We start from the raw sequence: 22,444 nt of genomic DNA, 5'->3' as shown, positions 1-22,444 counted from the left end.
CATCTGATTCATTTTCTTGAAGGGAATTTATTCTTTGCTAGAGACACTGCTAACAAATGTTGTTCTACTTCCTGTCATATTTGTACTGGTTATAATAATTGTTCAATAAGTAATTAACATGCTGATATAACAAAGATCACGAATCAAATCACTGTGCATGTGGTTCAGTGTCTGAGTTCTCCCCTCTGAACTATTGTACATCTGATGCTTTTCTGTTAAAACAGGAACACCTAGTCCTTTTCTAAACAAATGATTGAGAACCTTCTTATGAACTTCTCTGGAGTGTAACTGTACCAACTTCTTAAACTGGATAATTTCTCAGAAACAAAACATTTGTGTGCAACCCCGTTAAGTTAGCAGGGCAGACGCAGGGCACCAATGGCTTGATGTTATACCTAGGACACTATAAATACAAACAAGATAAAAGACCTTGTTACAATGCTCTTTCAAACTCTTCAGATAACAGGAAGGTTGGTCAATATGCAAAAGCCACAATATTGCATTATCCTTCGATTTTGGTTTCACTTGCTTATTGATACTAACCTTTAAGCCGGATGGAGAAAGTGAATTTTCTAATGAGTGGTATGAAATATTTATCAAAGCTGAATTATAATACAAGTTTTGGTCATAAGCCAAATAGCTGAAGCGTATCAAGTCTCTGCTTTAAAGAAATACATCTAGATTTATGCACATAAGGTATTCATTGCTGGATATTAATAAATGAAGACTTGGCCGTAGACCTAGACTTTATTTCCAAAATGATTCATTTGAGCTCTGCTGCTGAGCTGCTGGCTGCCTCCTATCAGAGGGGCCTGGAATGTTAACTTTTCTGTTTTGGAGCACATTCATGGCTGTGAATACTACATCTCAAATATAAATCAGCAAGCACAGTTGTGTGACTGTTGATGAAATAGTTATTTTACACATAGTAGTTAATATTTACTCTGCATTAGTGTTTGCAAGTCGCTATAGCACTGAGTTTTCTTGTTATCTTAAGACAAGTCTGTGAAGTAAAAGCTTATTTTCCTTTTATGGAATGGGACATTTAAGCTCTGAGTAGTCAAGTATTTTCCAAAATTCTCACTCCCAGGAAAGGGCAAAGTTTGGCATGTGAACTCTGGTTAAGGCCAAGGTCAACTCTACTCTGTCACAGTGGAGTGTCTTCATCCATAGGTGTGGTTGGTCCCTTTGGTTTGTGACATCTTTATGCAAAGACTGTTAGTATCTGCGTTAGTTTTATTTCATCCTATGATGGAATTGTGTCTTAGTGGTACAACTGTGAGATTACCAGAATGCATGCCAGAATGGCAGAATCATAATTTTAGGTCACATACAGATTCCATTTCTATAATATTTTGTATGTCTTTATATCAGTGTCTCCAGGTTTCCATGATTTGGGCAATTCCTACACTTATACTATTGCAGATTTTGAAGCAGATTTTTTTTTAATTTATCTATTTGAAAGTTGAAGTTACACAGAGAGAGGAAGAGACAGAGACAGAGACAGAGACAGAGAGAGAGAGAGAGAGAGAGATCTTTCATCCATTGGTTCACTGCCCAGATGGCCACAACAGCCGGGGCTGGGCCAGGTGATGCCAGGAGCCAGGAACTTCTTCCAGGTCTCCCAGGTAGGTACAAGGGGCTCCAGGACTTTGGCTATATTCTGCTTTCCTAGGCACATTAGCAGGGAGCCGGGTTAGAAGTGGAGCAGCCTGGTCTCAAACTGGCTTCCATATGGCATGCTGGCATCACAGATGATGGCTTTACCTGCAGTACCACAATGCCAACCCCTACGAAAGTCTTAAACAGTAACCTAATACGATCATGAAGTGAAAAGTGGTTTATTTTCCATTTCAGTATTAACTTCTTAAAAATGTTTTTTATTTATTTGAAAGGCAGAACCACACACACACACACACAGCAAGAATGCAAGAGCAAGCAAGTGCAAGCATTTTATCTGCTGGTTCACTTCTCAAATGCCCACAATGGCCAGGAGCCAAGAACTCATGGGTCTCCCATGTGATATTAGGGATCCAAGTACTTGAGCCAAACTTGTTGCCTCCCAAGGTGTACATTTGTTTTTTAAAAATTTATTTACTTATTTAAAAGTCAAGAATCACGGAGTGGGAGAGACAGAGAATCTTCCATCCACTGGGTCACTTCCCAAATGGCCACAAGGGCCAGGACTGGGCCAGGCTGAAGCCAGGAACTGCTTCTGGGTCTCCCACGTGGATGCAGGGGCCCAAGCATTTGGGTGATCCTATGTTGCTTTCCCAGGTGTGTTAGTAGGGAGCTGGAATGGAAGTGGAATAGCAAGGACTCCAACTGTCATTGGAATAGGCTAAATTTCTGACTTCCTACCTAACACAACCAGTGCCCATATGGGATACTGGCTCTGTAGACAGCGGCCTAACTCCCTGCATCACAGCACTGGCCTTCCAGAGTGTGCACTAACAGGAAACTGGGTTGGAAGTAGAACTGGGACTTTCCAACATGGGATGCAGGTGTCCCAAGTGGCATTTTAAGTGCTCTGTCACACGCCTGTCCCCCAATATTGCCTTTTAATAATGTGTTAATTGAGGGATTTATTTGTACAAAACAAGGTAATACTCTGGTTTACTAAATGAAAGAACTACGTCAGTGTTTTAGAACCCCCAAACCTGGGTCTACTTGCCCCACACAAAGCAAGCCAACTGCTGGCACAAGGGTGATGGAAGAAAGTAGGAGTTTGATTTGCAATGCAATGAGTCAGGCAGCTATCAGTCAACTCCCAGACTCCCTGAGGGACTGAGCATGGTAAATCTTATAGCTCCAAGTTGGGGTTGAACAGTACATAATCAGTTTGGGTGTGGGTTCTCTGGTTGGTCCACAGTGCTCATGGCTGCCTTTTGATTGGTCAGTGATAGGGTGGGCAGCATGTTCTTCTGAAAAGGCTGTGATGGGGTCCAGGAGCTCTTTGCTTGTTCAGGGCTTGGGGTTGCTGTGAAGCCTCTCAAAATGGAGTCTGGCATTAGGATGTTAACTACAGAGATGACCCCTGAATTTTGAGTCTTGTGGTTTGGGGTCTAGTAGGGCCAGCGTGACCCCTGTACCACTTGTTTAATTTTGTGATTTAGTCTTTGGTAAGGAATTGATTTGTAGTCATCACAGTGGAGACAGAGGAACTGCAAGCTAATGAAGAGAAAGTCTACATCAAAGGCATTAGGAATAGGGGCTTGCTTTCATTAATATCTGCTCATAATATTAGTTTCAAATATCTGTTCTTCAGAAGATAAAGTCAAAACAATATTGTAGAATAATCTCACTTAAAGACAAACTGGAAATAAGGATATATATTTCTGCAAATTGTGTTTCCTTACATACTACATGGTCAAAAGTGACTATTCCCATGCTTGAAGATTGGGAAGGGGCCTTTTACATTCAGAGTCAGAAGATGTCATGGAAAGGAACCTAGTTCTTTGGGTGGAATTCTATAAGCACAGTAACACTTACATGAATTATTTTGATATATTTATTCAGTAAAGAAAATTTTCACATATCAGATTTTAAAATGCATTGAGTTTATTCTACAACACAAGCAACATAAATACAATATCTTTTAAAATCTCTTTTCTTTAGAATGTTCATTTTTCACCTCAGATAAAATGTACACAAAATACACTCGCAAGCTTGCTTACAGAGACCTGCTGAACAGTGAACAGAGAGACTCTATCAAGTCAGTTATAGCAACATACAAAGAGGGGTGGTTTTCAGTTTGTTTCTCTAAATGAATGCAACAAAACTGATGATAGAAAAAGGCAAACTCAAAGTTACAGTTCCTTGACAAGGCCTTTGGAGTCAACAAGTGCCTCAAGGCTCCTGAAGAATGGGGTGGCAAGGATGAATGTCGCATTTTACAGGTAAAATGGTATGCTGACTCAACTCATTATGGCTATACCAAGCTTCATTTCTTCATACTTTTTAGTGAAAATAGTTGATTCTTTGGCATAATATAAGAAGGGATAAAAGAACCCACACCACCATTGGCTTTCAATCTTGACTGAGAGGTGGTAGTAGGGAAACTGCTCATAATGTAATTTACTCGAGTATATTCCATCTAGAAAAGCAGTGAATGCATCTGGAGTGTAGTCTTTTGGCATGATTAGGGTAATAAATATCTTATATTTAGCTCTCCCCTCCCCATCCCCAACACAAACAAGCCAAGAAACAAAAATAACCATTCCCTCTAGGCACCTGCCCCGTCATGCCACACCTGGATATTCTACCATATGGTTGCAAGTGAAACAAAATCAGAAATATCAGAAGCATTCATCTTTTGTCTAGTTTTGCCTATTCAGTGGGAAACCCATTTTTCTTTGACAGATGTCTTTCCCACAAGATCCGATGAAAGAACTGCAGAGGGAGCAATAGAGTAGCTTGCCCAGAATGATGAGGTAGCCATGGCTGATAACTGGTGGTGGTAGTGTCAGAGGCGTGAGCCTCCCGCACTTCAAGAGAAAACAGAATATCTTATTTGTTAGCTCAAAAGGTTGGCTTTTAGATTATCCTCTACCTCGTTTTGGCACTGGTTGGTGAAACAAATTGAAAATAAATTATCCCTAGAGATGGATTTTAAAACTTTCATTTAAAAATCAGTTATTAAAATACCTGAATACACACATAATTGTCAAAAAATGACTATGGGAAACAAAAAATAAAATAAACTCTTCAATTATTTCCATCCACAGAGGAAAGGACCTGAATCCTTGCTCCCATTAATACTTTGAAATGCTTTCAGATCTCACTAAATATATAGAATTAATTTCTATTCATATGATAGTCTACATTAATTTAAATGTCAAGATATTTATTAAGCAGAAGTCTTTAGAGAAACTTTATTGAATCAATAAGAATTATGTGTAATATAGTTTATATTAATGGGGATGATGTTAAATACTTAATATATTTTTTTCTTGACTCATTCCCTCTATGGTCCTTTTTTTTAATGAAAGAATTTCTAAAGCTAACTGTGTAAATAGTTAATATATAAATTAAAGCCCTATTTATATTTGATTGAACGTGATTTTACTGTTTTCCCAAAGCACACTGGGTCACTTTTATATTTTTCTCATCATTTGGAAGATGAGCTAATGAATGTGATCTCTATTGTGGGTATCTGGGCAAAAACAACCTATTTAATGAAAAGCCAAGACAGGCACACCTGCTCAAAAGGGAGTTAGTTCATTCTACAAATTTCCATGAAGCCACTTGGTAGATGTACGAGAAATTAGAACACTAACTTACACCAGACCATCAAGTGATAAATGAAGATTCAGAAAGACGATTCAGATTTTCCTGAAATGCTTAGTTTTGGTGATCACTGAGAGATGTGAAACAACTGGCAAGTGAGCAACTACTCAGAAAACTCTCTAAGCCAGGAGCCAAGGCTGTCATGAAACCAACATGGAAACAGCTCATTAAAACTGCATGGACAGAAGAAATTCAAACACGACATACTGAAATAGAAAATCACATTCAGTACAAGTCAAAGGGTCAACAGGATACAAACGATCATCCATAGAATCAAAGTTTCTAAATACAAAGACGAGAGGCTTAGATTAATCTCACAATTTCATATAATTTATACATTCATTGTCTTCTAGCTTGTAAAAATTGTTGGTATAATAAAACTGGGAACTGGGGGGGGATTAAGCAGGATTGCTGAAGGGAATCCAGCCCCAAATTGTCTGCCCAAGGGTCAGTTCTGTTTTTCTCTAGAGCTTCATATGTCAGGCTGATCTTAAAATAGCAGTTGGAAAATTTTTCAAGGCAGCGGTCCTCAAAGCGTGGTCCCCAGACCATCAGCCTTACCTGAGAACTTGTTAGAAATGCCAATTTCCAGATTGATTCAACTAGAATTAGTATAGGCCCAGTAATCCTTGTTTCAACAAGACCTGCCTATGATTTTCATGTGCTAAAGGTTGAGATTGACTGTTCTAAACACAAATGATATTAGGCAACCACTGGCTAGACCTTCAGGACAGTAACTAACAATACAAACAATTCTTGGTGGTTGAACAGGATGGAAAGGTCTTAGTTGGATGGAACTCACCAGCAGTTGAGTGAACTTTTGTCACTGAGATGATAAACCAGTCTCTCCTCTCAGGAAGTCCTTTGTATTTGTACACAAAGGGAAAAGGTTATGTATGATGCTTGTGGTGTGGTCATGGTTTTTCTTCAATTAATAAGTGATGCCATCATTTGTAAGGAAATCTGAGCATTGTTCTCAACTGGGTTTCTGCTTGACAGCCTCAGGGGCTGTTTTTTTTTTTTTTTTCCGTGTTCCCTGAAATAATTGTGTTTTGGAAATCTAAATGGTGTTCTATTACAAAACCTTCATAAAGTTATTAGTTACTTCCACATCAAATGCAAACACTACAGCACAGCCAGAGGAAGGGGCTTTCCCAAACCAACCGACCAACCAACCAATCAACCAGTGTTTTCTAGATTGCTCCACTAGTAAACAAGGAGAATGCTTCCCCCCCCCCAAATGCATAAATATTTACCAATTCTATAAAGCTCTCCCAATAACAAACTTCTATTTCCAATAAAAAGTACTCAATGTTCTTTTGTATTTGTAAGGCCACACTAAATTTTACTGGGATCACCTAGGTGCTACCTAAGCATACTCATGTTTTGTTACCTGCTTCCTGCAGGACCCCGGTTTCTCTTCTACCTGTTGCCTTGTCTACCAGTAGAACCACTCAGGTGTTGGGGTATGTGGTTGCTATGGGTATTCACCAGATGCCCTCAGTACCTGGATCTTTAAATAATCTTGTCCAACCCGTTGCTTCCTCTTCAGAGAATGTACATTTTGAAAAGTGGTTATCATTTGCTTTGCATATTTCCAAACTTGAATAATGACCTACACATATAGAACTGTGTACTTCCCAGAGAAGCAAGTAAAGAGGCACTGTTGGCTCCAGGGCACTTTATTCGGAGTTGATTAAATGGTATTGGAAAAAGGTTTACAAGTCATGTGTGCCATTCTAGACACAGGCTGCTGCTTTTCTGAATTAGTAACTAGCCATGAACAATGTTGTTCTACCATTTCCACCTAACTTGGTGAATTTTTCAGAGTAACATGGAATGTCCTTTAAGATTAAATTTTAGATTGGTTTCCTTTATTTTCAACTCTTAAAATGTATTATACACATATATGATCTTTCTACATATAAATGCTTTTTAAAATTATTTTACAAAATCCTCATAACATCCAGACAGACCTGGAGTGTCAAATATTGCCATTTTAATGGTCTCATTCCTTAAACTGTCTCCCTTTCCTCGATTCCTTTCGAGTATGGTTTCAGAGAGAGAGGGAGAGAGTATGGCCTCTGAATTCATGAACACTTTTACTGCAACCAACTTTGCCTTTTACTTGTTGTCTTGGGCAAGTTTATTAACCACTCTGGATCTATGGCCTCATCTTAAAAGATGAGGAAAATAGTACCTATTTCCGAGGTCACTTTGAGAACTGAACATGTTAATATGCAAGTGAAGGTCCACATGTCACAACCTTCCTGCTGTTTGTAACCTCTTGCTGTTCTAGACAAAGGTCTTTGTTCTGTTCAGTTTGATGGGACTGACACTAATGGATTTCCCATTCTGAGAAAGAAAACCTTTCTTTGTATACACTACTCTAATGTTTTCAGGAAAGCCAGGAGCATCTATTTTATGATGGTATTATGTTCTTATGGTTGAGGCTATTTGATTCTTTCAGCTGACTCTGTATGATGAGCCTTCCTAAAACAAGAAGAAAAAGCCTAGGGATCACTACACTATACCAAGAGGTTTTTGTTTCAATGTCCTTTTGAAATTATATGAACATTTTTGTCATGTTTGATTTAAATGTTGTCATCTGAGTTGTATGTTAGCATAATACGTTTGGGTCCTTATTGGTCAGTCATTAAAAAGCTCCCCAAAGCTAAAAGATCTAGTTTTGCATCTATGAAAGAGGATAGAAAATGATAATGAGGGCAGGGAGATAACAAGGTGGCAGCCTACCCATCGTCAAAGGGTGACCAGGAGATGCAAGATCCTGTTCTCTATCATCAAAACTCATGCCCTTCTTAAGGGCAGAGAGAATTGTGGCAAAGGGTATGTGCACTTGGCTGGGCTGATCAATCTGGGATTCCCTCATGCTTAAGAGTTTTCCAGATGCTTCTTTCGTAAAGCATACTTGATCAAGATACAAGAAAGGAGAGACAAATCCCACCTTTAGGGTGATACTTCTTTGGCAGTAAAAGCAGGCAACTAAGAGCAATGTGTAAAGTCTTGTTCTGCTTAGCTCTGTAGATACCTGCTAAGAATGACTTACAGCTTCAAAAAGCTGCCTAGACCTTGATCTTCAAGTTGCCCCCAAAATGACTGTGAGAACAATACCTTGCATTTTCAGAGATGGTAGAAGGGTGTGAAGGAAGAGAAGGGGAGACAGGCAGAAACAAAGGCACCAGGAACAGTTCTGGACTCTGGCCCTGGGAAGGGACCATCTGCCTGCAAAGTCTGGTCAAGCACCTCCCTCCCTTCTCCACCTGCTACAAGTCCTACTTGGAAGTCCTCCTCGGTAGAGACTACTTTGTATCAAGCAGAGTGCTTTTTGAAAGCGTCAAATACTCTGGGAAGTCTTGTTGTGACTTAGCTGCTTTGCCGGCTGAAACTTGATGTGAATGCAGACGTCAGGTAGCTCTGGCACACAGAGTGCCTGAGGAGCAGAGGTGGCCTCAGTGCGATGTGGGCCACACGCAAGATATGATGGGAAGGTATCAAAGCCTCTTGTGAAACTGTCAGCAGAGAGCTATGTATACTTTCTCACCTTTTTATTCTCATAACCCGCAATCAACCTAGTCTTAGAACAGTGTTTGGACAGAGAGTATGGGGCAAGCTCATTTTCAGGAGCAATCCTTGGGGTCTGTGATAGAGACTCTCTGTGGGAGAGTGAATTCTGTCTATGCAGTTCTTTCACACACTCCTGGGATGACAGCCCTATGCCAAGACTGGTTTCCTTGGACTTTCACATCTTATGAGAAGTGGCTGTGCTCTCATGGTTGACTCCGCTGCAGCTTGGTGTGTGTGGTTCACTGTGGAAGTACTCCGTCTCAGAACAGAACTGAAACTCAGAGCAGCTACAAAAACAAAGAAACCCAACAACCTCAGCGTAGGGCTTCTGTTGGAAAAAAGCATCTACTTGACTTTCAATTCCAAAGTGTAAAAATTCAAAAGTGTAGGACGCAGCTCATTGCTATTCCAGTAATTTGCTGGATCAAGTAGTTGATGATATTTCTAAACTTGAATTATTGTCCACTGAGCAGGGAGAGAAAATGAAAGCCAAGGGTGTTTTCTGGAATTAAAAAAAGTCTCCCAGATCCTGGAGTGCTCTCTAGATGGCATACCGAATAATGACGTTCTTTCTCATAGGTCACCTTTTAATGGCCACATACTTCTCAAGAGGGCAGAGTTGGCAAATTGCATCACTAGATAAAATTCAGTCCCTTTTAAATTCTAACTTCAGTGCTGCAGATTTGATGTTTGTCACTTCACTAACATAGCATTTAATGAGCTTCTGGAAGCTTTCCTGTATCTTTAAGGAAAGATATTCCTGTAGTCCATTAGGAATACATTTTTACGGCTGGGAAATTGTGATATATGCCTCGACAGCCAACTCTATTTGCTAGTATGCATATAAATGGGTTTGGTTGAGGAGTTTCAAATGTTGTTATAACATAAGAAATATAAAATATATTGTAAATAAGATATCATTCCCTCTTAACACTAAGGAAAAAAATATTACTTAAAATATTGGCCTGAATAAAGACTTCAGACTTAGGCTACATTTACTTTGCTGGAGAGGAGAAACATTTTAAACATAGAAAAAAATTCATTTTATAAATTTCAGTGTCCTTTTCTCTTTCATTTTGAGATTCTAGCTTTGATAACTGACACCGTGGTTGTATGTGATTTTAGTATCATATTTTAAGATTTAAACTGATTTCATCTTAATTCCCCCTCAGCTGTTTCCATACCCCACTCTTCCTGCCCTTTTCCCTGAGAAATCTGCTCACTGGACGGAGTACTCTGAGTTCCTTTCCTCCAAGGGAGGTTACAAGAAAATGAGTTGCATTTTAATGTTTTGTTGCCTTGAAAACTAAATGGTGTACCTTATACTCAGATAACTGTAGGGCATAGAAATATCTGTGCAACAAAGAACTAAGGCACCATTTTTTCTTTCCTTGCCTGCCTGAGGAGCAGGAGCAAAGATTAACGGGACAGCCAGAGTAGCTGGTCCATCTTCCACCTCTTGACAATTACGCTGGGTAATATATGTCAAATGCTGCCCAGCCATGGACTTGAAACCCTATCAGGAAAGAACTTTCTTCTTTAGGAACAGACAAAGGCACAAAGTACCTTACAGGGGGAAGTTGTGAGTACAACCTGAAAATCTTAACCATTGAGGAATATACATATTTTTGTTGCTGTTTTCTTCCCAGCCAAACCCATAATTGTAATAAAAATCTCTCTCCACTTTCCAATGTCTGGTACTAGACGTCTGAGTGTTGACAGATCAGGGTGGCCTATCAGCCAATGTCTCCTCAGGAGCTGCATTTACTTTTAAAATGATGGATCACGTGGATCAGTGTAGTGCTTTCGAGGTGAGTGAGGGGGAGGGGAGGTCCTTGAAAATGACCTGTCTGGGGACAACACTGCAAGCAAAAGCACTGGGAAAGAACAAGATTAGAAATGTATCAAGGAATGTAGACTCTTCTATAATAATGTGCAGGACCAGAGTATGGTTTGCATCCGCTGGACACAACCTTAGTATCCAGAGCGGCCCCATGCTGATCAGTTGGGGATTGTCTACCAAGACTCTTTTACATTAGGGAGCATTGTTCTCTGAGACACTAGTCTGAGTGGGGCTGGTGGTGCAGAAAATGCTGCCAGTTGGACTTTCAGGCAGATGCTAAGCCTTGCTACGGTCTTTCCTTGGGCACAGAATCCGAGTCTCCTACACGATGATGTCATAGACTCGGCCCACTCTGCCGAGCCACTCTCGCACGGCCTGGCGGACTCTGATGTCAGTCACGTGACAGGTCAGCTGGCTGATGCACGGGAACACTGCGGGCTGGAGGGCAGTGAAGGTCTGGTCTGGAAGGATCTGAATCTGGTTGAGAACTGTTAGCACCATGTTGGTCCATGCCTAAGAGAAAGGATGCAACAGAATTACTGCTTTCCCCCATACTTCTATCTGAACGCTTGAGGGTGGCTAACTCTTGACAGGCTGTAAGGGGGTTTTCCTAGTCTTCAGCTCGATAAGTTAGTCTTTTGCTAATTTAATGTACCTGTAACAAACTGTCATTTTAACTTCACATATATAAAGATGGGCAGAGACCCATGTAATGTTAGGAATATATTATTTTCAGCTTTCACAATGTATTCCTTAAATTTTTAGGAAACTCTTATCTTCATATAATGAAATTTATGATATTTCAAATCAGCGGTCTTATAACATGCAGATAACTTGGACTAGGTCTGCCTTAATTTAGGATAACTTTTCTAAAACTGTAAGCAAAAACCTGCAGACCTGACAAAGCAATTCAGACATATGCTCAGTCAAGGTCATCTGCTGAAGAATAACATGTATATCAGTTTGGACCACTCCAAAAATCTAGTCTAGCATGATTTTTGCAGATTCTGAATTATGAATATTATTTCTTTGTTCAAGATACTTCAAAGGAAAATAAGACATCTTGCAAGATTCATGCTAGTTCCAAGTTTATGTTTATTCTAAGAGTATAAGGATTCTTCAGAAAGTTCATAGAAAATATATACTATAAAAAACATGCATGAATCTCAAATTTTACTTTGCACCCCAATTTATTTGTAATTTCTATAAACTTTTTGAAATGCCATTGCTTTTATTCATAATAATAAAATACATTCCTGTACAGGTTCATAGAGACCGCAGGCCTTCTGAAAAACCTGTGACAAAAATGACATTTTATTTTTAAAGGGCATTCTCTTGGTCTTTTTCTTTCTCTTTTTCTGTCCCATCTCTTCTCAAACTGAACAGAACTGTTTTCTTTGAAACTCACTTTTGTCTGGGCACTGGCACCCTCACCGTGTCCTGAAGAGTGAGAGCTTTTATGTGCTCAGGATGGGTTAGAAAGACTGGAGATGAAAGCATTTCATAGCCATTGTCTTTGCTTTGTTCATTTGCTTAACGCTTTATAACATTTCTCCAGTGCTGTGTCTAAATGCACACAGTGAGGCCTCAATGCCTGTTGGATCCTGTCGGTTTTCTATTCTTTAATCCCATCTTATGAAGGGGGTGGGGAGGGAGGCTCCCGATTCTCAATCATGCATGTTACCACACAGAATAATGATTTCCCCCTGAAACACCAGTGGGGCAGACAGGGCCTTCTTCCTGCACTAGGCTCCCTGATGTTGGAGCCAAGTCGGTTTCTGCCACACCCTGGAATGCCTCCTGTGTGCACTCGGTTAAGGGGACCCGCCGGCGCTCTGAGCCCCAGCGCCTCCCGCGTGCTCCGGCGGCACAGACTCACCTGGATCTGGGCCTCGGCGTCTCTCACGGAGATGCTCAGGGAGCTGCCCGTGGAGCCCGAGCGCGGCCTCTTGTCCTGTCGCAGCAGCTCGGGGCCCGCGCTGAACGAGTGCCGCATCTGGCCCTGGTCCACCAAGTGCTGCGGCCGCTGCAGCAGCGGCGAATCCGGGCCGCGCGGCCCCAGCGCCTCGCCCTTCTTCTCCACTTTGCCCTCTTTGGGGAACGGGGCCAGATTGTGCTGCTGCTGTTTCCGCTTCTTGTACTCCGTCATCAGCTTGGCAATGGTTCTGTCTGCTGCCATGGTGTAGATTTTGTTGCCCGCATTCTCCCACCACTCCTTCTTCCGACTGGGGTCCTTCTTCTCCACTTTGGGGCTGGGGGGCAGCATCAGCCCGTCCCCGCTGCCCGTGCGCCCGCCCAGCGATTCGCCCGCGTGCTCCCGGAGCTGGCTGCGGTCATCCTCGGACGGCGTGTCCTTCCCGGAGAAGCCGCCTGTGGACGGCGTGGATGACTCGGACTGGAAGGAGGGCAGGATGAAGAAGGGGTCACTCTTGAACACGGGGGGCTCCTCCACGCTGTTCTCCAGGTCCAGGTGCATCTGGATGTAGTGGTTGCACAGCTCCATGCACAGCTTGTGCAGCCTCTTGACCAGCCACACCCAGTCGGCGTTGCTGACCGGCTGCACGCTCAGCGAGGGCATGCGCGCCCTCCACTGGCGCTTCTCCTTGCCCCTGGGCGGGCTCACCTGCGCCGTCTCCTCAAAGATGTCCTCGTCCTCCGACGAGCACTGCTGCGAGGAATCCGAGCTCCGCTCGTCGTCTTCGAAGAGGGCCTTCTTCACCTGCTCGGCCGTGATGGCTTCCTGGTTGGTGAGCACGGCGCACACCAGGGCGTGGAAGTAGATGTTAAAGCTCATGGCAGACTGGCGGTAGAGGTTGGCGGCGCCCCCGATGCCAGACACCTTCTTCAGCAGGCACTTGAGCCCCGGGCTGGTGTCGAACTCCCGCGCCGTCCGGTAGGAGTCCAGCAGTAGGTCAAAGATGACGGCCAAGTTCTGCATGGAGATGTAGCGGAGGAAGCCAGCCATCTTGGCTTCCGGCGCCTGGACCGTCTTCTCCTCTCCCGGAGAGGGGCCTTTGACAAACTCTTCCAGCAAGATGTCGTACAAGTTCTGGAGCAGCACTTGATGTGACAGCAAGCTTACCACGATTTCCCTGAAAGAGACGCTTTGGGAGCAAAGAAAGGGCGCTGTTAGCCCCGAGTGCAGCCATGGAGCCGTTATTCCAAAGCTATGCAGACGTTACCCATTTCATTAGGATGGATGTGCAACTCCAAATTCAACTACGGAAAACCCAAAGTGCTCTAAAATCTGAAACCTTTTTGAATGGTCCTCAAAACGTTTTGGATTTTGGAGGATTTCAGGTTTTTGCTCCAAAGAGTCTATGAAATCCCCCAGACTCCAAAAATCTCAACTATTTTTGGTCCCAAGCATTTCAGATAAAGGATGCCCAATTTGTACCTGCATTGAAATGCTTTCCTTAAAAAAGGCCAAACTTCTTTGGCCATTACACGATAACCATTTTGATCATTATTAGATGAATTTCTGACATGTGTTTAAATCCACAAACTATAAAATATAAATTATGAAATCAAAGTAACAATTACTAAGCTTTAGGAAACAAATGGAATAGTAAAGTGGGATACACAGCAGACTCATAGGATGGCAGATGTCCTAAACAACACTCTGGCCACAGAATCAGCCCTCAAGGCATTCAGATCTGGCTGAAGAGCCCATGAGAGTATAGCAGGCATGGAAAGCCAAGATATCATGGGAAAAAAAAAAAAAAAAAGACCTAAATGAATGATCTCTGCGAGTGAGATCCCAGTGGAAAGAACGGGGCCATCAAAGAAGGAGGTACCCTTCTCCGAAGGGAGGAGAGAACTTCCACTTTGACTATGACCCTATCGGAATAAGATCAAAGTCAGCGAACTCTAAAGGCTTCCATAGCCCTGGCAACTCATGACTAGAGCCTAGGGAGATTACTGACGCCATGAACAGGAGTGTCAAATTGTTAAATCAGCAACAGGAGTCACTGTGTACTTACACCCCATGTGGGATCTGTCCCTAATGTGTCGTCTAAAGCCAAGTGATGCTATAACTAGTACTGAAACAGTATTTTTATACTTTGCGTTTCTGTGTGGGCACAAACTGATGAGGTCTTTACTAATTATATACTGAAGTGATCTTCTGTATATAAAGAGAATTGGAAATGAAAAAAAAAAAAACAACCTGGTGTTAAAATGGAAATGGCATAGAAAATTAATTAATTTGAAAAAAAAACTATGTAGGATCTCTGTCTTTAATGTGCTGTACATTGCTATTTAATGCTATAATTAGTAATCCAATGGTAGTTTTTTCACTTTATGTTGCTATATGGGCAAAATGTTGAAATCTTTACCTAATATATACTAAACTGATCTTCTGTATACAAAGAGAATTGAAAATGAATCTTTACATGAATGGAAGGGGAAAGGGAGCAGGAAAGGGGAGGGTTGCGGGCGGGAGGGAAGTTATGGGAGGGGGGAAGCCATTGTAACCCATGAGCTATACTTTGGAAATTTATATTCATTAAATAAAAGTTTAATAAAAAAAGTTATAAAGGCATAATTATGCAATATGACACACTGAACATTTTTCATAGTAATGAGCAATAAGATACATCAGATCAAGAGAGTAAAATATTCTGAGTTAATTGGTCTTATTCCTAACCTTTGCCTTTTTTAAAAAATAAGATTTATTTACTTACTCATTTGAAAGGTAGAGTTACGGGGGGAGAGAGATATCTTCCATCTGTTGGTTCACTCCCCAGATGGCCTCAAATGCTTAGTGGTGTGGTGGGCTGGGCTGAAGCAAGAAGCTTCATCTGGTTTCCCACATGGCTGCAGGGGCCTAAGCACTTAGGCCATCTTCTGATGCTTTCTCAGGCACATTAAGAAGTGGAGCAGCCAGGACTCGAACTGGCTCCCATATAGAATGCTGGCGTTGCAGGTGGTAGCTTTACTCACTATGCCACCATGCCAGCCCCATGCCCTTTTTTCTTAAACCCCAAGTTTTTTCTCAGATCTTACTGGAGTTTGGCACTGAAACTAAACCAGTTCTCCAACATGAACAGTTCATACTTTGGGTACATATTTGTAAAAATCTCAAAGCTTCTATTATGGAAGAGGGAGGAGAGCCAAACATTAAACAGTTTTAACATCAGAGTTAATATGAGGCTAACAATTGTAAGGTTAGGAAATAAACTAATGATAAAACAGCCTTCTAAAACAAACCTAGGTGAGAGAGGAGCATTCCCTCAACACACATAAATCCCCCACCAGCCCACAGGGCTGGGTTCTTCCTTCATAGACCTTGAATGGTCCACAGATGTCTGTACTTTTCCTCCTTAGAGTACCACCAGATTAGGTAGCTTTAGAAGTGAATACTTGTGGCTTAAAGCCCTGGCCTGAAGCACCAGCATCTAACTCCAGCTGCTCCTCTTCTGGTCCAGCTCTCTGCTATGGCCTGGGATAGCAGTAGAAGATGGCCCAAGTTCTTGGGCCCCGTATCTGTGTGGGAGTCGTGGAAGGAGCTCCTTGCTTCAGATCGGCTCAGCTCCAGGGAGTGAACCAGTGGATGGAAGATTCTCTCTCTCTCTCCCACCATAACTCTTTCAAATAAATAAAAGCCTTAAAAAAAAAAAGAGTGCATGTTCAATACTTGGTGATTCAGCTGGCTTTGTTTGGTGCTCTTGTAGTAAGAAATCAATTTCAATTCTAGGTTCTGTGTTTACCAAGTATTATAATTCACCAATGTAGTTTTGGGCTTATAGTTTCATTTCATTGCCCTTAGAATTTTGTGGAAACAGCTTGTATCAATATGTTGTTAACTCATTCCTGTAATTGGATAATTATAAAATTATGACAACTCTTATTAACAGTATTGACTTCAAAGGTCTGCCCATTAAGTTAATAATTTTATGCTTTGTTCTATGTCTCACTATGACCTTGGATTTATAAATTACTTTTATAATTAGGGAAAGTGCTTTTTTACTAGCAGAAGGGAATAAAAATCCTTATCCTTCTATAACTTCTAAATGCTGACTTTTCCCCTTGTGTCATCATCATTAATGGAAAACACATCATTCTATGCAAAGATGAAAAGAACAACAGAGGGCAGACATCAAAACCCCTTTTTAGGCTTTATTTATGTGACAGGCAAAATGACAGAGAAAGGTTTTCCATCAACTGGTTCATTCCCCAAATGGCGGTAATGGTTGGGGCTGGTCTAGGCCAACTCCAGGAGCCCAGAACTCCATCTGGGTCTCCCACATGGGTGGCAAGAGCCCAGGTAGTTGGGCCATCCTCTGCTGCCTTCCCAGGCACCAGCAGGGAGCTGGATCGGAAGCAGAGCAGCATCCAAGATGGGAGGCCAGCGTCACAGTGGCAGCTTGGCCCTCTGAGCCACGATGCCAGCCCCAACAGTCCCCTTTTCTAACCGTCCCCCTTTAAGGTGGCAAAGTTTATATAACAGGAAGTTACTCTTGCTGCTGTGTTTCAGTGTACAATTCAGTGGGGCTAAGTATGTTCAGTGCTGTAACCTTCGCCACCCTTTATTTCTCAAACCTGTTCATCATCCCACGAAGAAACTCTATACTCATTAAGCAGTCATTCTTCATCCACCCTTCCCCTCAGCTCCTATTGAAGACACTTTTTGGTAAGCTACTTAAGGTGCTGGAAACCTGAATGTGCAACCTCCTGAAGAGGAGGGCTCCAAAAGCTACCAACTCGGTCCAGCGCGTCCTCTGCACCACCACAGGACCCCACATTAGGAGGGGCGTCCTTCCCTGATCCTCCAAGTCTGTTCCTGTTCACTGGCTCCTCCACGCTGTCCCCCTCTCAAGGGATAGGGAAGTCTCTTATCTTCTTGTCCCCAGTGTTTTAGGAGTGCTAATGTCACTGAACACTCTCCTAATCTCCAAAAGAAGCCAGATAACAAAATCAGACTGGCTCTGGGAGCAGGCCTCCGGAACAGACCTAGGCCTGGAGAAAATGTTCTCCTTAAGAAATGGCTCTGGATCCCCAGAGTAGGAAGTACAACCAGAGGGGAGTTCAATGAGCCTTCTGCAGGTGTAAAACCCTCAGCATGGGGGCTGGCGTTGGGGTCCAGCAGGTTAAGCCACCACATGGGAGGCCTGCATCTCTTGTCGGAGTGCCTTGGATCAAGTCCTGCCTCTGCTTCTGATGCAATTCCTGATAATGTACCTGGGGGGTGGGCAGCAGGTAACGACTCAACTGTTTGGGTTTCTGCCACCCATGGCGGAGACCCAGGTAGAGTTCCTGGCTTTTTGCTTCAGCCTGGCCCAGGCCAGCTGTTGTGGGCATTTGGGTAATGAACCAGTAGATAGAAGACCTCACTCTGTCACTCTGCCTTTCAAGTAAAAAAAAAATTAATAAACTTGTTAGCTCACAAGGATATTTTCCATTACCTTTGCAGAGAAATGGAAAGCTCTCTCCCAACAAACACCTAAAGAGAGGGCTCACTGGTACAAAGCCTTGTTTGAACTATGGAGTATCTTTACCAACCAGATCTCCTCTTTGATTCTTCAAGATAAAAAGTTGCTAACTGGGCATCTGAGAAAGGATGTAGTAACAGAAAAACAAAGGGGGAGGAGAAGCAAGAGGGAAGACAACACAGTTTCATAAAGATACAGAGAAAGGCAAGTGTCGATGGTGATACAACTTTTGATCATCTCTGCTGTAAGGAAACAAAGATCTCTGACAAAATCAACAGTTTTGCAGTTCGTTGCTCTCATAAGAAGAGGGCTGTAGACTGTGAGCTCATTTCTGAGGCCAGACGCGGTACTGGAGAGCTCACTGTTTCACAGGCAGCTGACTTAAACGATGCTAATGTCAGGGTCACAGATTAAACAGATCTTAAAGCTCTAATTAAGATCATGTGGACTGTGGAAAGCTTGGGGCTGTCAGTGTCAAAGCTATTACACACACACACACACACCCCTCTTCACTTAAATGCTGCAATCTGGTTGTAGTTTAGGTGAGTTTTCCCATAGGTGATTTCAACATGAACCTTTAAGGACGTACCTAACCAGAATATAACAAATTTTGCTAATAGTCAAATATAAGAATACAAAAATAGAGAATCTCATCTGGCTGTGTGCTCTTAAAGAATGTAATATGCTTTTGTCATTTAACTGCAGCAAGTGGGTAATTGCCTATTAAAAATGGAAAGTAAATTTGTCAGCCAAGTTTGATGTATTTGTAAATTTTAATCTTTAAAATCTTTTAAGCAAATAATGGAAAGTATTAGGTTAATCTAGTTCTCCTGCATTTGATTTCTAACGTAGATTCAGCCTATTCCTTTTGCCCACTTCTACTTTAAAAATATTTAAGCAAGAATTAGGTGAATGTGAACCAGAACTATAAAAAGGGAAAAGTATATCTATATTTAAAGATGTGAAAGGACTGCACAGTCTTTGGCTTATAAACAGATATAAAGGACCAACACTTGAAAGCCAGTGATTGGCAGTTGAAGGAGGCAGGGACAGAATGGGGAGGAGCACAGTGGGTACCCAGAAAGTTCTATTTCTGAAGTTGGGTGGCAGGTCCATAGTTAGTTTGCATTCACGTTTCACAACCTTTCAACCTTCCACATGTTCTTTTATACAAAACACTTGCCTAAAAAAATTAGTAACTAGAAATGTCACTCAAATGGTTGAGCTGACTGTTGGACGGACTACTCACAGCCTGGGGAATGACACCGATGTCTTAGCTTGAGCTGCTGAAAATCTGTTGGAGGGCTTACTTCTCACTGCTCTGGAGCTGGACATCAGATCCATGTGCCAGCATGGTCAGGTACTGGTGAGGGCTGCCTTCTACTTCCTTCCAAAGGCCCTACCCCGTCATCCCATCCTGCTGGGGGCTAGAATTGCAGCATGACTTTGGAGGGGATGGGGGACACAGCATTCAGGCCATTGCACCAACTAAACTGCAAATGGCACAGGCAGGGGTTTGTACACCTGTGCTCTGCCAGAGCTAGTTTTGGTTTTTGGCTCCACCACGTGGCAGGCGTATGTCCAGCCTCTCTGGCTGCATCCTCCTGGATAAAATGAGTGGGAGTGGAAACCCCTATCCACTGCACCTCACACACAGTGGTCAGATACCTACCATCATTGCTGTCAGTGGCCACAAGTTTAAAACAGTCAGTCATTACCTTCATCTTCAATTCTAGGACAAAATGTCTTAAGATATTAGTATGTGGAAGCGCAGCTTTCTTGTGGCAACACACAGTTTTTTTTTTTTTTTTTTAATGTCTCCTGAAAGCTGTCTTATTTAAACCATGCCTCAAGTTACAATGATTATTCTTTGAGAGGCAGAAAATAAGGAGAGACACAGAACTCCCACTCACAGGTTTGCTCCCCAAATGCCTATAAGGGTCAGAGCTGGGCCAGGGCAAAGCCGAGGACCAGGAACTCAGTCTGGATCTCCACATGGGTGGCAGGGCCCCAGACACTTGAGCCATCACCTGCTGCCTCCCAGGGTAAGCATTGACAGGGTGTGGAATGAGGGTTCATAGGCAGGCACTCTGATATGGGCTGTGCTTTTCCCAAGCAGCTTTCAACCTCTAGGTGAAATGCCTGCACCTGCCTAGGGTGTTTTTAAAAAGATGATCATAGGTATGCTGTGAGGCGCTGAGTTGTATCCCCTTAAACTCATATACTGAAGTCCTAACTCCTAGTACCTCAGCAGTGACTTTATTTGGAGCAAGGATCCAAGTGAGGTCCTTAGGGTGGGCCCTGAAATACCATATGACTGCTATCTTGGTCAGAGGAGCAAGGCTGAGCCCAGAAGTGTCCAGGGGGAAAGACCACTGGGAGAAGCGGGTATCCACAAGCCAGGGAGTGAGAGCTCAGAAGAAGCCCTGACAGCATTCTGCCTGCTTAACCCAGCATCCAGAGTGGCGAGAAAACACATTCTTCGTTAGCCACCTGTCTGTGGTACTTGGTTAGGGCAGTCCAAGCAAACTAGCACATACGAATGTGGGTCACTGGGTTAAAAGGCTAAGCATTTGTACAAAAACCTTTGCTCAATGGCTCTGTGAAGTTTGCAGTATTCTTGGCCGAGCGGGACCTGGGAACAAGTGAACTTTTCTGGGTTATGACACCCCATGCGTGCATGTTCAGTGGCTTACCTTTTCTTGGTGTGTCCGTTTGGCTTCTCATCCGGGGGCAGCTCGATAATGAGCTGGCAGGACTGAGCGTGATCGAAGTTGTTTGGAGTCTTTGGTGAGCACTGGGTGTCTAGCATGAACACCTACATGGGCACAGAGAGGCACGGTTCAGAATGCCACATCCTCTACCTGGCTCTGCCCAGCGGGTAGCTGGGTGCCCTGGGCAGGGTCTGTACTCTTCCTGCCCTCATGCATTTGAGAAAAGTAAATGGCCTGCGGTAGCTGTGTTACATATGCAGAGCACTAGAACCAAGGAGCAAATAAGAAAAGTTAGCTGTTGACACTAACTTAATAACACCACTACTTCTAGAACCAGACACTTTATTACTCTCCAAATAGCAGGTGCTGACATTTAATATTAATTAAGAGTAAATAAAAAGGGACTGTGTTTGCAAAAGATCATCTCTCATTTTGATATCTGTTTGGTATCCTGTTATATCCAATGCAGGGATAAGGAATTAATTAGGAATTCTCCTGCCAGGAATACTGATGTGGCCACACTACTGCAGCGGACTACAGCTCAGGTGACTAAAACTAGTAGCCACTGACTTGATCTCTGAGCCGCATGATTTCACTTCACATGGCTTAAAATACATTTGGAAATGTCCGACTGTTTTTAAGGAAACCTTTTCTTTCCAAATCTCGTAGGAGTTATCAGCTGATTGAATACTGAGCTATCTTAGGAGTGATTACAGGAGGAAAGTTTGGGACTTGGGGAGACAAATATTAAAGTGAAAGATTCACCAGACAGTTCCCTGTCATTCTCCGTTGATGCTCTCTTTAAGAGGATTGTGTTGGGATGTTCGTGTTCTCGCTGACAGGGCCAGAAAGGCTACTGTGTGCACACGTGTGGCTTCTCTCTGTACCAGATGCAAGAGCCCCCTGTCCAGGGCTGCTCTCCTTGTGGGGGACCCCTCACTTGTGAGCTCCCAGCCCCCATAAATGCCTTCCTGTTGCAAGTGGCGATTCCTTGCAGGCTCCCAACACTTCTCCCAGCCTGGCTTCTGCAGACTGGCCCTCGGTACTCCCTTTCAAAGCCCCAGACGCCTCCCATCTCAGAGTGGTATGACTGTGCTCTGTAGTGGACAGGACAAGCTGCAGGTGGGAGGATCTTGTCCCACTGCTTAGGGATGGCTGGGAGAGCCCTGCAGAAGCCACTCTGGCCAGGAAACATCTCTGCTGACAATGGGAAGGTCCTGGAGTTGTAATCTGGGGCTCCTAGATGATTAGTGCACTAAGGGGAAAATTGATCAAGAATTGAAAAAAATCTTTTAGGGAAACGGAGCCTTTAGACCATACCTTGTACCTCATTTTATTATAATTCAAATCTGATAGCTGATATACTTTGTGCATTTACTATTTTTTTTTTTTTTTGACAGGCAGAGTGGACAGTGAGAGAGAGACAGAGAGAAAGGTCTTCCTTTGCCGTTGGTTCACCCTCTAATGGCCGCCGCGGTAGCGCGCTGCGGCCGGCGCACCGCGCTGTTCTGATGGCAGGAGCCAGGTGCTTATTTAAGCACCCATCACACACATATGCACATGCAAAGCAGCTTTTTAGG

General features: G+C 42.9%; 1 protein-coding gene across 1 annotated transcript in view; it reads right to left on the bottom strand.

Moving 5' to 3' along the window:
• Positions 1–3,584: 3,584 nt before the first annotated feature.
• The window catches only part of ARFGEF3 (ARFGEF family member 3), a 183,321-nt gene continuing 164,461 nt past the window's right edge, over positions 3,585–22,444 (bottom strand). The window contains exons 32-34 of the mRNA XM_062186827.1: positions 20,847–20,968; positions 12,597–13,821; positions 3,585–11,230 (exon numbers count right to left, since the gene is read on the bottom strand). Of these exons, the coding sequence (XP_062042811.1) occupies positions 11,039–11,230; positions 12,597–13,821; positions 20,847–20,968 (1,539 nt within the window). The 3' untranslated portion in view covers positions 3,585–11,038. The remainder of the gene's footprint in view (positions 11,231–12,596; positions 13,822–20,846; positions 20,969–22,444) is intronic.

The sequence above is a fragment of the Lepus europaeus genome, chromosome 3, assembly GCF_033115175.1.
Source record: "Lepus europaeus isolate LE1 chromosome 3, mLepTim1.pri, whole genome shotgun sequence".
NCBI classification, from domain to species: domain Eukaryota; kingdom Metazoa; phylum Chordata; class Mammalia; order Lagomorpha; family Leporidae; genus Lepus; species Lepus europaeus.
Note: the sequence above shows the minus strand (reverse complement) of the source record. Positions and strands in the feature narration are given on the sequence as shown.